Genomic DNA, 17464 nt, shown 5'->3' on the forward strand with positions numbered 1-17464 from the left:
AGTCGACGTTTTCTTTCCCCTTTTTCCAGGGTCGCCGCTGGTGTTCTTCGTATTCAGCACCCCAGCGGCAGACGTCGCCGCTGCAGCGTGACGATTTAAAGCGTCGCGATGCGGGCACCAGGATTTCTCGAGATCCCCAAACCTACCCAGCGATCACTCGAATAAACGAATCGACTCAAATCGAATTACGCTAGTACCTCTGCTATACGAACACCCGTTATGCAAGCGCATTATTATATCAGAGATTTTTAGACTTTTTCACTCGCGATCTCCTTTTCCCCAAGGAAACGTTTTCACGGCTACGGCCGTATGAATACGAAGACACGCGAAACACATAAACAAATGAAACATTAACAGGTAGTGAAAGAAATTTTGTTTTAAACTCGCGTGAGTGTGAGATTGAAGTGATTAAATTTTTTAACTTTCTTTTCTGATTTTTGCGTCAAAACATTTGAGTGAGGGTAACTTTCTTGTGCCTAAAATAAATCTCTATTTTTGATTCTATGGAATTGAATAATTTGAGGTTATACTTCTGAAAGAAATGATCGTACCACCCGTTTATAGTGAATTAAAGCAGAATTGTTTTTGGCAAAGTAGTAATTAACTTTTCCATTTATAATATATTAGAAGCGTGAAAATTTTAATATTTCGAAATGGAACATCTGTGTCTTGGAACTCTTTCATAATTACCGGCACAATTAAGAAATTGAAATGTGGATAATGTGCAAAGAGAGAAAAATATGGCGTTGCGAAGTCGACAATTACAAATTTAATTTTTTTAATCGCGTTAGAAACGATGTTTATACGTTATTGTCTCTTTTTGATTTACTATTCTACGAATGATGTCACTAGCAAACAAACGATTCATTTTATTTTCTATCTTAAGTATTAAAGGAAACTAAGTTTCAACCATTTGTTTTATACAAAAATTCTTTTGTACGTATACATTTGTCTCTCAATTGATTCCTGTAAGTTTCTACTATAATGAACACTTAGGTAGAGCTTAGATTTTTCGTTCTGCGAACACGACATCACGTTTCACTGTGATCACAACTTCGCGTGTCCTTTTTTGATATTTCACGCTTGAATTACTCCTCGATGCAGTCGGTTTAATTTTGTTTAATTTAATAGAATGCGGTTTCGCGCCGTTGGTTTCGGAAAAATTCGCCAAGTGTCGGGCTATTTTTTGTTGCTCGCATTTCGTCCTAGTTTGAACCTCCAGATGTAGTAAACTGAATAGTCCCATTTTTTAAAGTGGAAACTCAAGTTTCTTGGAACATTCAATGATGTCGTAATAATTTCAGCGAAATGCTCGCGTCGTACATAAAATTATTACGACATGTGATTCGAGAATACTGAAAATATAACAGATACGACTGCTCGAGTGGAAAAGAAAAAATAAAAAGAATCGAAATTTTGATACAATTACTGTTACTCTATATATTACATCGTATTTAATTTCAACTCGTCAAGGAATATCGAGTTTCCAACCTTCGTTCAATCAAATGAGTTCTGCCTGTCCGTTAATGGCGGATATATTCGAATTTCATCTTCCCCGTGATAAATAAATTTTTATCAGAAACGGGTAAAATACGAGGCGAGATGAAACCTTTTACTTTTCGCGTTAAAATGTATATACATTCAGTTGTATTATACGGAATGGCCAGAAATAGATAGCTTGAATGCAGCTGCATTAAGAGTGAAAATAAAATGCCCCAGTTGCATCCTGCAAAATTTAACACGAACTCCGTAAACACTCATACTTGCGACTTTTCAATCATTTTTCTCTTTGTCACGAAAACCTCCGACCCAAGAAACTTTTCGAGAAACCTTTAACTTTAAAAAGAACACGCATACTCGTCCGACGAACAACACCCTACACGCTATTCTATCTTTCCGTCCAAGTCAAGTATGATGTACGAAAAATAAAAAATTCAGGATACCCTGTAATCTCTTCTCGAATTTTTTCCCACATGTGCGAGAAAAACTGAAAGAAATTCGTGCTAACGAGATCTGTGAGAAGCAAAATCTAAATAGCGACATCGCTCGACCCAACGATCTTCGCAAACAGCTTCCAAACTCGCGGTCCCAAGGAAGCCAGCCTGTCCAGGAAAGAAGAGAGGCAAGGAAGAGAAACAAAAGCGTCTGGTGTCTTCCAGCAAAGCCCAATTTTACTTCAGTGCAACCACGAACTTCGCCCAAGTGTTCTCCTAATTATGTCCCCTGGTGGCGCAGCTTAAGGATGACAATTGCAAAGCCAGTTATACCTTGATGGCTCAACGGCGTGGCCAAGTATTCAACGCTGATCTTGGCTGCTTTAAGTCGAGGCATTCGCCTTGGATGAGAAAATCCACCCCAACGGCATCTGAATATTGCAACCTCATCCACTTCACGTTGCCGGCTTACTCCGTCTACGTGTAAAAGAGCTGTCCCTGGGCTTTGAAGATCAAGAGCGTTTCAACGTGCTCGCATGAGAAACACTGGTTATTACGAGAGTAAAAAGAGGAAGTCCGCGATGGTCGGACGCGGGGTGGAAGAGGGAAATATTATTCGGGTTGGGTCTGTCGCGTTTTCTGCGCGACGGGATGCATATCTATGCAGAAGTTTGAACTTAGGTGGATGGAACGATGTGTTCTTATCGAGATTTCGGGGTAGTTAGACTATATGGTGGATTTAATCTTTTTAATGTCTCATTACATGTCTTATTTTTTAAGGTTTATTCTAATCCTATTAAAATTTGGAATTAATATATGTGTATCAAGACGAAATATATATGGCGTCTTCTTATACAGCGAGGCTTCAATTATATGAGGTCTGAACCGTGGATGTAGGTACAGGTGGTGAAAGTCACTGTGGTTAGGTGGATTTAGGGACAGTTTAGGGACAGTTGATATGTATGGGAGAGTTAATCTCTTTCAGTGCATGAGCTTATTTTCAAATATTCATTCTGATCACGTAAAATTGAGGAAGTAACGAGTATATATTACCATTAATCTATAAATTATGTATATATCTAAATTTTTCAACGCTAAGAAATTATAATCCATCATATTATTATTTTTACTTTTGTATTACTAAATATTTTGCCCAATGAACTATAGTTACAGAACAAAAATTTGGAGCACGTAAAAATACAGTGGGCGAGGAATATCAGTGACCTATAATTGGAAGTACCACATAAAACACAGGAATCCAGATAAAGTCACGCAAAATCAATTTTGCCAGAGCTCACGTCAAACGCAAACAAAATTAATTAAAAACCCCTTATCTGTGCTCTGAACAAACGTTTCTTCATTCCGTTGCTCGAAAACAAAAAAAAAAAAAAAAAAAAAAAAGAAAAACGAAAAAAAATTGGAAAAAGGACAAAAGACGTATTTACCCATTGGAAACAAACGTGATGCGCAAGATAGACGTAATCGTTTTCGGAATTCCGATAAAAGTTCGACGAGCAATATTTTACACAAGTGTACATGGAAGACTTCTTGCAAACCAACTCGACTACGATCTAAATTGGATTCGGTCAACGAATTTTTGCGATAGCAGCTTTATCAGTGGCACATCGATATCAACTTTCACGAATATTTGTCCGGTGAGAGCGAAGTTGTTTCGTGCAACAACTGAACTAGCCCGGGAATAATAGGCAACGACCGCAATGGCTTTTGCAAATCGGATCGAAGGGTGAAACATACAGCGTTTCCGTAGAAACTGGCGAAATCGTGAAATTTGAAAGCGTACGAGTGATGGTTGTACACGCTGAAATGTGTAGACAACCTACCGATAAATATTGAAAATGCAACATCGAAATATAAATCCCGGTTTCATTAAAATCTGATTACCCGAAATTCAATTTTAATGAAACGATCCTGTTTATTTGTCGAAATTTAGCATTTCATTGATTACATATCGTTAAATGTATCCATCCCATTCATTAGTAATATTAATATTAATGTTTCTATAGAAAACAAGAAAAAAGAAAAGTAACGAATTAACTGAATTCCATGGGGTATTGCGTTTAAATTCGAATTAAAATATCACTCTGAAATTAAATTAAAAGATTAATACACTTGAGACCATTGCAAACTATCAAATTTTTATACAAGATTTCATTGTCAAATTTTTGGGTCCTCAGATATTGAGAATTTCAAATTCTAAAACTTCCAAATTTTCACAAATTGCAAAGTTTTAATACGAAAATGGACTGCAAACGGAAAATCTTGGTATTCCTAACAGGAAGTCCATGAACCACAATTTTATAGAGAATGTCACAATGATTGAAATATACAGAGTACGTACCTTTACCTTTCCCATATCAAAATTTCCAAAATATTTGGGTCACGACAAAAACGTTCTAAGTTAATAATAAATAAAATAATAAAATAATAAAATCAACTTAGAAATCTTTAATGAGAAAGAGGATCTCATATAAATAATTGGGGTTTTAAGACATGAAATAATATTTTGATTGTATTTCTCATTAACCACTGAAATGTCTTTTAGGTATCGGTAGAAGCAAATTTACAATCTGTTAAGTTTCAAAGGACAGCTCTGTCCTAATTAAATATTGGAAAAAAAATTATTTTTAAACCCAAGCTTTTCTAAAATCACTTTTTTGCCGCATTTGGGGGCATCGGCCCTACTGTACGCCGTTTAGCTTCAATCAGTTAAGAATCGAGGGAGACTATGAATTTCACGCTGGTGCTAACGTTTAGCGCGACGACACCGAGCACAAAAGTCATGCAGATTTCTCTGAACAATGAAAATCAATTCGACAGAAACGTCGACGCTTCCGCGAATCGAATTTACAAAGCACGTTTACGAATAGGTTGCACGAGTGTAAGTGGCGTGTGAGAGTTCCGCAATTTTGATTCGAATAGCAAGCTGTATGTTGTTGCCATTCGGTGTACACTCGCGTCAGACGTTCGCCATGCTTGCGGAAATCTACACGGAATCTCCGGCGACCTATTACATTTCCAAATCAGAAACAGCAGGCCTCGACGATGGTAGTCGATAATAACGTTTATTTACCATATTGCTGGTAAACCTCGAACAAAGCATTTCAAATTCTAACTACGGTGTCATTCCGACATACTGCAAGTTCGTTTATAAAGTACTTTAGTGAAATATTCCAGGACATACCGAAGAAATACTTTCCTATTTTATGGATCGTATCTTTAGAAATATGCTTTCTCATTTTCTCAAAGTTTTCTGTACCATTTCGAATTTATCTGTTTAGCTTGAATTCAAGATTTATCACAAAACACTTGCAAATTCGACATCGCGAATAGTCAAAGTGCTAAATATTCGACGAAGACTGCATCTATATCTTCTTCCATCTAAATATACCGGCAGTGTGAAACGATAAACGTGTCCGATAATCATGTTACCATTGAATGCCTCGCTAGTTCCTTGTCACCTCGAAGCTTTTCATTAATGACAATTTATCTAGCCTAACAGAGACCCGTATCAAAAAATTCTAACTCGAAATAGCCAGTTCTCTTACAGCTCAAGAATTCCTCGGGAAATGGACCAACGTTTCTTTAAAAATTAAACTAAATAAACTGAATATTGGTATTTAAGCATAGGTAATCATTTCGAAGTCGTATACCGAATTTCATTATTTCCGTACTTTAATACATAATACCAAAATGAAAGACAAATCTTTTTTATCACGGTGACATTCTATCTGTGAAGAAATACACATGTACTTAAAATTAACTGTAATTTGGTAACATGTCGATTCGACGTATCGATCATATTACAAACATAGAGGTCCGAGTATGTGTGAGGGAGTATGAACGTTGCGTGGTTAGTCCTTCAGAACACTTGGCGATATAAGCAAGTGCGTATTGATTACAATAAACCAAAGTAAAAGTAAAACCAGTCATCATAGCGACATATCCCATCACCTAAAACTAAAATTATACCACTGTCACCTACTGCTCAGGAGATGCACGAAACGGAACCTACCCTCAGACACTCTGTATACCTGTACATACACACATATGCTGTTTATCTAAAGGAACAGTTGTAACAAGTAAAGCACGGAGAACGAAAAATGACGTAAGTCACTGACGATAGTCATTCGAACCCGTTACAGTATATTATTCGTATCATACGAGGTAGATCCTCGCAGAATACAATTACCCATAACGCGAATTCGCACCACACGTAACATATGAATCGTGTTATACGGGAGTCTACGGTATATTAACAACACGTGTACACGTGTACCCACGTACACACGATACACGTTGAAAATCGTAATCTCCAGTCTACACGGTTGACCCTATTTGCCCCCAAGAGTCTACGTCAAAACAAGCTCGTAACGCAAACAGAACCCAACCAATTTTAGGACACCGTGCATCAACTTGAACAATCAATCGAAACGCATTTTCATGCACTTCGATGTTCATTTCGAGGTTCATCGATTCTTTGGTCCACGACCAAAGAAAGTGCCGTGAAACGTGGGAGAATGATCAGCTCTGGAGCTACGGAATGCAATTACGCGTGGGGTCACATTCGCTCCGCGCTTTCAAATTATTAATCACGGATCCACGTGCAAGTAGTTTCACGTTACATACCGAATTATCGATTTTCATCTCAAACGGATTATCCTCGCGCCACAATTATGCGAGATTCCGTGTAACACTCTCCACGATCCCGAGAATGCCCTTATAGAGTCCTCCTGGAATCTATTTCGACTCACATTCGGTCCCGATCAACTACCAACCATTAAATCTCTGCTCTGCTCGTCGAACAATTAATAACTAACGTTTGCATGGCTGCTCGATGGATTTCATGACCCTTTCCAGTAGTCAAAGATGTTCTTTGTCGAATCCGATAACAACGGGGGTCCCGGAGAGATGGCGTCGTGAAAGATTTCGCGTCATGCTCCGGTTGGATGACACACCACACGCGAAAATGGAGGAATCGATGAATCCGATGGCAATGCATGGCTGTCTGGTGGCTGTCATAAATCGGAGACAACGATCGGTTATTTCTGTATAGAGAAGTTGGACGGTACAGGGAGATATGGTTCTGAGAGATTTATTTGGTGGGTGGAAGACTTTGTATTGTTTGAAGTTCGCGAGAAGTGTTAATTGTGCTGTAACAGGATCAGGAGAGGTCGCAGCGATGAGAGTATCGTGGGAGAGTTGCTTGGATGTTTGGAATTATATCTTTAAATGTATCATGTATTGCGTGAATACGTGTAATTGGTTTAGCGTTATTAGTGCTAAAGCTACCGTGGCTGGGTACTTGATCGTCTAAATGACCTATTATGGTAGGTGAAGCAGAGTTGGAATAAAATAATATCTTTGAATGCAATGGTTTTCACCCGGATATGAGAAGACACGAAATTAGAAATTATATGTGTGAGATGGTGAATTCAATTGGGAACGTGAAAAGTCTTATCACTTAATGCGTAAGTATCTGTATCAAGATGCGAAGAAATCATGTGTTAGCTATTGATGATCCGAAAATATTAATGTGATTTTGAATGAAGTAATTGAAAAAGGGGACAGATTTAGCGTTCATTAGATAAGACCACGATCGTTCTAGAGAACATTTAATTATATTGCATTTATATACAATGAAAAGGATATAATTAAACTGTGATTAAATACGTTTGCATTTAATTTAATTTCAATTAAAATTATTAACAAATTTTAATTTAGATAATTTAATCATAATATTAATTTGCACTGTTGAAGGTATAAAAAGATTATTTTAAATTATTTCAAATTTAATAATTTGTAAAATTATAGCATGTTTTTTTTTTTTAATTTAAGTTCGAATATCTGCTTCTTCATAAATGTATTTATGAAAAACATGTATAGTGTATCTTTCATTCTAGGAATAAGAGGGTTAATACTAATGTCCTATTTTCTTTCTTAATTATTATTACTTTAATTGTTATAAGCAAGATTTCCCTTTGCATTGAAAAATAACGAAGTGTGAAACTAATCACCTAATAACTATAGTACACTAAAAAATTAGAATGAATAAAAAAGTAGCATCATTTATAACCGATTATTAAAAACGGTTCTTCAAAATCACTTTATTTTCCCATCATAGGAATTCAAAACTTTCATATTAAATTATTAAGAAAAATTTTACGAGCACGCGAACACAGGTGCATAAGTATGAATTTGTAATAAATCAAAGAGTTAATAATTATAACAATATCTCACACTCTGCGGTCCGTGCAATGGTAATTTTATGAACATTTAATATTTGTACAGTCTCATTTTATTGTCACATTTGCATTTATTCGGACATATATCTTTATTCTTTGATTTACTTTCAGTTGGGTAATATTAAAACTGGATTAACATTCAGGTGAAAAGAAAATGCACGACGGCGTTGCCGTTGCTTTTGGATAAAATCACTATCACTTTACAGTAGCCTCAGATGGTCTACAAAAGGATCATTGTACGTGAGGTTGTACGAGTGAACCATTCTGTCTGCTACGAACCTGCTCTGCAACAGATGTTCGAAATGATAGCCATAAGCATCCGACGTAATCATGAAGGGAACACGATGATGCGTTCGCGTCGTGCATGGTTTTTAGTCGTCGTTCGTATGCGTGCCCTCCTTGTTGCTTTTTATTTCGTTCCCCTTTTCACGAAAAGGCACACCAACGGGTTTCAGTTTGATATTTTCAGTCGCTATATCTGAAGCATAGTTTGAATAGAGCACTCTTTAATTTGGACATAAAAAAAAGTGTAAGTCGTAATACCTAATGCGTCTTTGAATTAGGGGACTTGAGAGTTTGAGAGGCTCTTGAGATATTCATGGCTAGTAAAATACGGCTACTTTCTTGTGGATGCTATAAATTTCTTTTGAAACCACGAGTGTCTTTATTTTACGTAATAATTGTTTCAATATTTTGTTTTCCTCTTTATTCATCCGTATTAATTTTTTTCTTTTTTTTCTCGAAACGTATGGAAACAAGAGCACAGTAATTGCGTAAGTAGTAGTGTTGAATTAATTTATTGAATCGATGTACCGCGTGCATCACTGGCAACGAATTTCTGTTAACTAAATCGGGTTTATAATTAAATTAGTGAAAGAAAGGGAGAAATTAATGGATTATATTAATTGTTAATCGTGGGTAGGTAAATTGTTTATTGGGAAATGAATAAATAAATATTTTGAAATCCATACTATTTTAGGTTCACATATACATATGTACCATTCGTTTGCAATGGGTTAAAAAAATAAAATTCGAAACTATGATACAATTTCTTACTCTTTTTTATGATATATACTTTCCAATCAGAATATCGACTTTTGACTTCTCTCAATTTGTTAATCCACGTAGAATTTTCAAAATGACGATCTTTCCATGATAGATCTTCGCATACGAATCTTTTAAAACAATCGTAGGATTATGGAAAATTAGTATTGCAGTGATAATTATTTCACCTATCATCGTACTAAGTAATACATAATTTCGCTAAACAAATACACTGCCATCATCGATATTAGCAAGTGTTCAACAACTTAAAGCCAAGTCCCTCGGCGACCCATGATGAGGCTTAAAACTACCCTAATGCAGGCATTAATACTCATATCTATGAGCCATGCTAGATTCCCAATGTCCGAAAGCGATTATTGCGAAATTTAGAATGAATTACAGATTACTTACGGTCAACGTGTAAAATCGAATCTTCGTTTACCAAAATTCAGAAGAGATTCTAGCATAACCCAGAATCTGGATGAAGTATTTAAATGTCGTCTCGAACTTCCAAAGTTCAAAGCTCATTTCAAAGAATTAAAAAGCGAAAAATTGTTTAAGGCACATTATGGAATCAACTCAAGTTACCTACTTAACTATTCCAAGCATCCCAAAATGTCTACTAGGTGTTCAACCCTTCGCCTACATTTGAGAAATTTATTCAACCGAAAGTAAACGTGTATGCGTTGATAATTGAAAGGTAATTTATAGGACTAATTCAACATTTAATTGTTTCGACTGTGATTCAATACGTATTTATGCTTACGACACGGATTGGGGTCCAGCAAACCGGAAGACATGCTTCTCCGTGTGCACCCCTTCATCAAGGCTGCGTCAGCTATCCTAAATATCAACGTTTCCCGCTCACAGATTTCCGGCTCTTCAATTAAGAAGATTGGCAAGCTCAGATAGGTAATTACATGTAAATTGATTTCCTAGGCAAACGTACACATTAATTCTGACTAATCCTTGATACGAACAATGCTAGCGCAAACATCGCTGTTTGGAACGGATAAATGGCCCGAGTTGTTAATTGACCGACATCGATTACCTCGTCACCGATCCATGATTGCAGCTTTTTAACTTTAATCTAACTCCAAGCGATCGAGCAGCATGTGCCTGCGTAATCAATGGTTTAATTGCTGCAACTGACCTTTGAAGTTGTATTTCGAAGTTACTAGGTCGACTAGCTTCGAGAACCAATCTCGAGTGAAATATAATTTCGCAGAAACAAGGAAAAAGGCAAGATCCAGCTGCAGGAAAGTGGAGACGACAGTGTAAGCAAACGAACGTTGAGAGTAAGCGAGTCTAACTACACAGAACCCAGAGCTAAGTAGACAAACAGAATATCGGGTGAAAAAGGAACTATATAGGACAGTAGTCCTTTCTCTTTGCAGTTTCAATGAGGAGTGACGAACCCAGGAATGGAGGACATGTGGTGTATACAAAGCAACCGGGTTGCATACTGAAAATAAAATTACTCTTCGATTCTTTCTCTTGTCTCGCCTACACGTGGCATTTCGAGTGGAATGTTTAAAGATTAACTGACGAGACAAAATTCAGAAATTGTGTTAAGAAGGATGATATTAATAACAGGGAATGACAAGAGCGATGTGATTTATTTCTTACAGAAACGCAGGTAGATTAAGAATTTAGTAGCTTTGCAATAAATTTAATAATTTATAGACATTTTAAAAATTGTATTTGTATTTATATTTCTTCTGGTTTATATATCTTTCCTAGATATATTTGTATGAAAATATTCTTTTAATTTTTTAGCGCACATTAGAAAATAGTCAGACTGAGTAGAGAATAAATTTCCAAATATATTATAAGTATACAGGGTTATTTAAAAATTAATTAATAAATGTTATTCGTTTCATCTTTGTAATCTAGGTATTGTTATATTTTCACACATGTTAGTTACATGAAAATAAGTTACAACAAATTAATTTTAAATATCGCGTAATAATTTTGACAAATTTACTCAATTTTAAATGTCTATGCATAGTTATTTCGAGCGATGTACGCTTTTGAAAAATATCATTCTTCTCGATATTACTGGCAAATTAACATAATCCATAACACACCTGTAGTTTATTCGTTCGACAGTATAAACTATTTACAGTGGTCCAAACACGATTGCCAGTATCACGCAACTGGAATAATAATGCATGTTCCTGGAACCACAATATGCCTGTTGTATGCGCTCGTTAGTGTTCCGCTTTACAATGGAGTCTTCAACGAAAATAAACCCACCCCTAGTTTGCGTGAAACACGAAATATGAGAGACCCCTACGTTTTGCCACTTATCCTCTCCGATAATATGAGAGCTAATTATAATCATATTCATCATTACAATTATGCAATCATAAATATAATTCACAATTATTTCTTCGTCAATTACAAGACATATGCCCTTTTAGATAAGTATTAAAGAACCAAGATAGAAATGAACCGCGATTAATTTTGACCAAAATTTGCCTTATGTTTACCTAAATATTTACCTAAATTTTCTTATAAAATTGTATGCAATTTCATTTAATGTCTGAACCTAAACGATAAATTAATAAGCTTCTTATTTTCCAAGTCGATTAAATCTACTCTAAAAAATGAAATAAAAATAAAATAGGAACTTATCCTGAATATAAAAAGTTATACATCAATCGAGTGCTTTGATAACGAATTTTGAAAAAATTCATAAAGTAAAATTAATCACTTCGCCTGTAGATAGATCAAATATTACATGCAAGTGTTTAATAAATCTGCCTGTCGAATATTTCAAATGGAACTGGGTTTTTGCAAGGAAATTTAAGTACGAATGATATAAAAGATATAACAATAATTCCATAAATTCACAAGAAAGTAAGAATAAAAGGTAATAATTTAAAAAAATAATTCATCACTCTCCTGTATCAACTGCTGCAAGCACTTCTCAGTTCTCAATCCATTTATCTTCACGCTGCCTCTAGTTGAAAGCCATGCTTCTCTGCTAAGCACAATAAATGCAACGCAAATAAACATGAACGAAAACGCGAAAGACAAACAATCTATCACCATGAAAAAGTATCACCGTGACAAACCTGTTCCAAATCCGTTCCAAACGTCCAACGCCAAACTCAAAGTGTCTAAACACCAATTAAGACCGGCTAGTGCCATTTTCACAATTGTCAACTGGTTTCGACGCAACGGACGAAAATTCCTGGGAAATTCGATTCGCGCAGCGTGGCACAGCGATAAATAAACACCTACCGGACTAAATTGAAGAAAAACCCTTTCGGGAAATTTCATTCCGCTGCGAATCGCTTTGTCCGATTGCTTGTCCCTTTCATCGTTCGTTTTAATTATCAACGACCGCGTGCACGGACCAACGCGTGCTCGTGGTAAGCGTTTTCCATCGGGTCGAAATTCAAAGGTAAACGGGATAGAAAACAGGTAGTCGAGGATGGCGGATTCGCGAGCGAAATTCGAAATTTCTGCCAGAGCCAGGTACACCTGGGGTCTCGGAAGAAGTCAGCTGGCTGTGGTTAGCAACTGGTCGGTGGGTTGGCCCAGTCATTTCACGCACAGAGACAGGCACACGCGAATTTTCTTAATTAGCCAGACAGTCGCATTCGTTAACTTAAAACCTGCACAGTGAAGAGTTCAGGAGAAACCATTTCGTTGGGACTGACAATCGATCAGCAGATTAGTTTAATCGCAGTTACAATGTGTTACGAATCTTTTCAGTTGGTCAGTTACTCGCTATCTCTAACTTGAAACGCGTACGTAATGTGACAGAGAAAATGAAAAAGACAGACACCTTTATCCATGACAGATTTCTTCTGAGATCCAGATGACACCGTTTGACAAAGGAACGGAAGACACGTATTGTGCGTGGCTTGCGAGAAGTCTCGCGGAAAGAAACCAGCCCTACTGGACGTGCCTCGCAAGAAGTCGCGAGGAAAGGATGCAGGTCTATTGTGCCAGCCTTATAAGAAGTCCTGCAACACGACGCAGGAGTAGGAATACTAACAATGAATTGATCGTACCACCTATCCATCTCACAATCTAACTGACATACACAATCATTTTGTCCGATAATTCGTCTGGAACCACACGCACAATACCGAAGAAAACTCTGAGCTGTCTCGATTGACTTCTTTTGGGCTGCATATAGTAAACGGGCTCGATTATTACACGCGTGTATGACTATTCGTGACGTCATTGTTGAATATGTTCGAATTGCAATCGAATTTTCAAGGGAAACATTTCGTTGCGGAATTAATCGGAATTTGCGTGTTTAGCGACACACTTGCAGGACAAACTTTAGTGCACGCGCGTGCGCCAAATGGAAATTAATTAGTTCATCGGCTTGTATAGATAAACGCGCATACGAAGCTTACCTAAAGTTCCGCGTGTAGAAATTGGGAATTATAGTGTGCGAGTTAATACGATATTAGTATACGTTAGGAATCATCAATGGTATGGTGAAATTTGGTAGACATTGGTAGGATAATGCTAGTGGCCTTTATTGTACGAAATTGATAAATAGAATAATATAGCAGACATAATGTGTATAGTATACTACTTACTATAATATCATAGTAAATGGAACAATGAATGTTTTATATAACAAATCAGCATATAATCACTAAAGGCACTCTGTATCTGAAAAGTCAATCAAGCTTCAAACAGTTCAGCAATAACTCTAAATAATTCCAAACTACCTTCGTTTAATCGTATATTAATCGCATACGTTACTAATAAATTAGAAAAAGAAAGAATTTACGTAAACACAAATTTCTATAAATCACCTGAAGAGAAGTTCGTCTTCTATCAATTCTATCTGCTTCAGTCTGCTAATTATTTCAAATTTCATCTACCCTATCTACAAATATTCTTCCATCTATCAAAACAGAGTATTTTAAATAATCCTATTCCAAAACCACCCTTTACACAGACGTTGACAAATTTCTTTAATAATTGTCAACCTGTTTCACTTAGGTATACATGCTTCACAGTGCCATCGATAATATTTACAAAACTTTGAAAGTCTAGAACACTCTTCGTTAATTACCCTCTTAAATAGTAAGTAATTAGAAGAACGATTGAAGGCATGCATATCCATCGTTTAATACGAACTTCCCGCCTTAATTAAATTATTCCTCTGCGAATCCTCGGCCGTCTTATAGTGATGCCTCTCGCAAAACTCCTGGATCCTCTGACAGGCCTCCTCCAACATATCCATGGGCACGGTGATGACCAGCCTCATGTACGACGGATAATCGAAGCACTGTGAAAAGAATGGAGAAGCGTGTAATCGACGAAAACGTCCAGTCGAATGGGTGCTCGATTTATACCGCATACCTGGCCAGGAAGGCAAAACACGGACTCCTCCATTAGCAATCGCTGCACGAATTCGAGGTCGGAATTAAATTCCGGAAAACAAGGTAGATCTATGTAAACCTGGAGAACCGACAGTATAATTTATAGCCAGTAAATCACGATTGGCCACACTTGACGTTCGCGTGTTTACCTTAACGTTTAAATCGCGTCTGATTTTCAGCTAATTAAGCGAAATGTTTACGCGGATGCTAGTTTCGATTGGCCCGTCTTGCGATCGAGTTTAATGACGGTAAATAATTCACTCATTATACCGATCGAAACTCTCTTCAAGTATTGATATATCGAGTATGGCGATGAATGTACGCGTTGGAGTTATTATCGTCGACCATGAAATGGCTCTATTAGATTTTTAATAATTCGCGATATATTTTTGCGTACAGCTCGACGATAGTTTACGAATCTTGTGTAAATCGAATGATATTGGCGAAGAAAATATTGACACGGATCAGACGGTTACCATCATGTACATTCCACCATCCGCCATTATTGGTTTCAGACCAGGGATCTTCATTACGCAATTGTACGCCGATTTCGAGTGATTCTGCAAACGAAAATGGGGACCTAATTACTACGTTGTGTAGGCATTCGTTTCTAAAATCGCTTTCGAAATATCTCGTTGTACCGAGCAGTCGTGTGATTTAGTTTCATCTCGATTTAGTAGATCTGATATCCTACACCAATGTTTGTAAGCTATGGGTGAAACTTTAAACTTCAATCTTTGGTATAAGTAGTTTTGTGATTTTCTAGTAAAAATTCTCAGAAGTAGTAAATGATCTTTCAAGATCTTTGAGTGACCATGGTACCTCAAGGTCTGAGAAATTTTGATAGTATTTGTAGATATATAAAATAACTTTTGAACCAGTTGTCTATGAAATTTTTCACCATGTCAACTTAAGTGCATAATAAACCCTGTATAGTAGATTTATTGCAAAAAGCACGTACGTATAACGTCGCCATGATATCATCGTAGAATTGCTGTGGCGTGTTCTTCAAAATGGCCGGTAGAGCACCTTGGATAAGCGTGTTGCTGCCGATGATCCTCTGACTCAGACAATGAAGAGCCTTCCTTATCTGACGGGAAAAAGCGAAGAAAGAAACACCAGACTGATATTATGAGCTAGCAGATTTTTCTAAGGAAGAAGGAGACGAATTAAAATCACTCTTCGTACAACGCGACAACACTTCGTTCGATTTTCTCGATTATTTTCGACGCGGGAGTAAAACTCGAAGAAGTGGAGAAGAGGTCGAACGGTGAGAAGAGGAGAAACTTAACGATGAGATAGAATTTAATCAACGACATTTAATCCAATCGCGGAGAGGCACGATGCAGAAACGGACCTGGTCGTTCCTGTTACGGAAACAATACGAACGGAGAAGCAATTATTTTCAAGCTGTCCCGTGTATAGGGTATCGTACAATTACCCACCTCCTCCTCCAGAACGTTTTGACGATCGTGAATGATTATCCAGCCCATACGCCAGCCTGGCACTAAAAATCTGAAACAACGACGGAGATTACCGTTTACCTGCTAATGCGTCCATTGTCGTAACTCGATTATTGTTGGTGGATCCAGTATCGCGTCGTGACAATGATGGAATGGAAAAATGGATGGTAAGGTATTATTAGTTTGTAATTTCTATTTGGATTATAGTTCGTATACTTTGCAATCACGATTGTTATAATAATTGGAGCGATTGTTATTATAATACTTTGATGAGAATTGACGAGACTTAAATTGGAATTGCATAATAGTAAGGTTAAGGATATATTATTGATACATAATTCGCGATTTGTATCGTATTCGTATTTGAATTATAATTTGTGCATTTTATTCCTACTTATAATTGAAACCGTTATATAATATTACAATGGAATTTGAAAGAAAGTTAGTTGGATCTGGGCATATACGAATTTCTACACGTTTGTTCATTAAATGAAAATCTAATTATTAATCCTATATTAATCTAATAAAAATGTATTTTAAGATTGTTTGGATTTCTTTTATAATTTTTCTTTTCGTGAATTTAACGAAAATTGCGTAAAAAATTATTAAAAGTATTCATCAGAGTTATAGGTGACTTAAAAATTTTAGTTAAGTGTGGAATGTTATTTGACTGGCTTATTTTATCTGAATTTTCTAAGAAATTAATTTTCAAGTACCATATTTGAAATTTAAACTATTTATTTCACTTACTTCTATAAAAAATTAATAAAACTGGAGGAACAAATAACAGGTTTCAAAATTTACATATTTATAAGGTTTTCACGAAAATATTATTTAGCAATTTGGAAACGTTATGCGAAGCAGCTTTTTAAAAACATGGTAAAACTAATTGCCCCATGCAAACGTCCGGAATAACATATCTAATGAAAAATTCAAAAATAACTTTAACCTTTAATAACAACACATTTTATTAATTATCACTCGCTACTAATAAAATGGATTCTTATTTACAGGTAAGAATTAATAATAATAAAGTTGATAATAAATAAACATTCACAAAGTTCGAGCTATCGATAATAAATACATCGCTCATAGGCTAAACTGATCAACTTCACATTTTATATTTTTTGACTTTAGTGAGCGACATTTAACTTTAAGTTATATTAATTTTGTATAGAAAACAAATTTATTACTCATTATCAGTTAGTCATTCATTCCATATTTTTACTTTATCTCAAATTTAAAAATAGAAACTACTTTCACGATAAAATGCACATTTTATTTGTTGAAATAAATCGATTTGACAAATAAAGATCTCAAATATTTATCAAGTTCACAATTTATTACTCAGTTAGTTACCCACTTCGTATTTCTATTTTATCCTACGCTCT

General features: G+C 36.1%; 1 protein-coding gene across 1 annotated transcript in view; it reads right to left on the reverse strand.

Annotated features, from left to right (window-relative positions):
- Positions 1-14175: 14175 nt before the first annotated feature.
- The window catches only part of Tat (Tyrosine aminotransferase), a 36140-nt gene continuing 32851 nt past the window's right edge, over positions 14176-17464 (reverse strand). The window contains exons 7-11 of the mRNA XM_017911386.1: positions 16056-16125; positions 15572-15700; positions 15087-15170; positions 14591-14689; positions 14176-14516 (exon numbers count right to left, since the gene is read on the reverse strand). Coding sequence (XP_017766875.1) covers positions 14355-14516; positions 14591-14689; positions 15087-15170; positions 15572-15700; positions 16056-16125 — 544 coding nt within the window. The 3' untranslated portion in view covers positions 14176-14354. The remainder of the gene's footprint in view (positions 14517-14590; positions 14690-15086; positions 15171-15571; positions 15701-16055; positions 16126-17464) is intronic.

This window comes from Eufriesea mexicana, unplaced genomic scaffold (genome assembly GCF_001483705.2).
Source record: "Eufriesea mexicana isolate 0111107269 unplaced genomic scaffold, ASM148370v2 scaffold202, whole genome shotgun sequence".
Taxonomy (NCBI): Eukaryota; Metazoa; Arthropoda; class Insecta; order Hymenoptera; family Apidae; genus Eufriesea; species Eufriesea mexicana.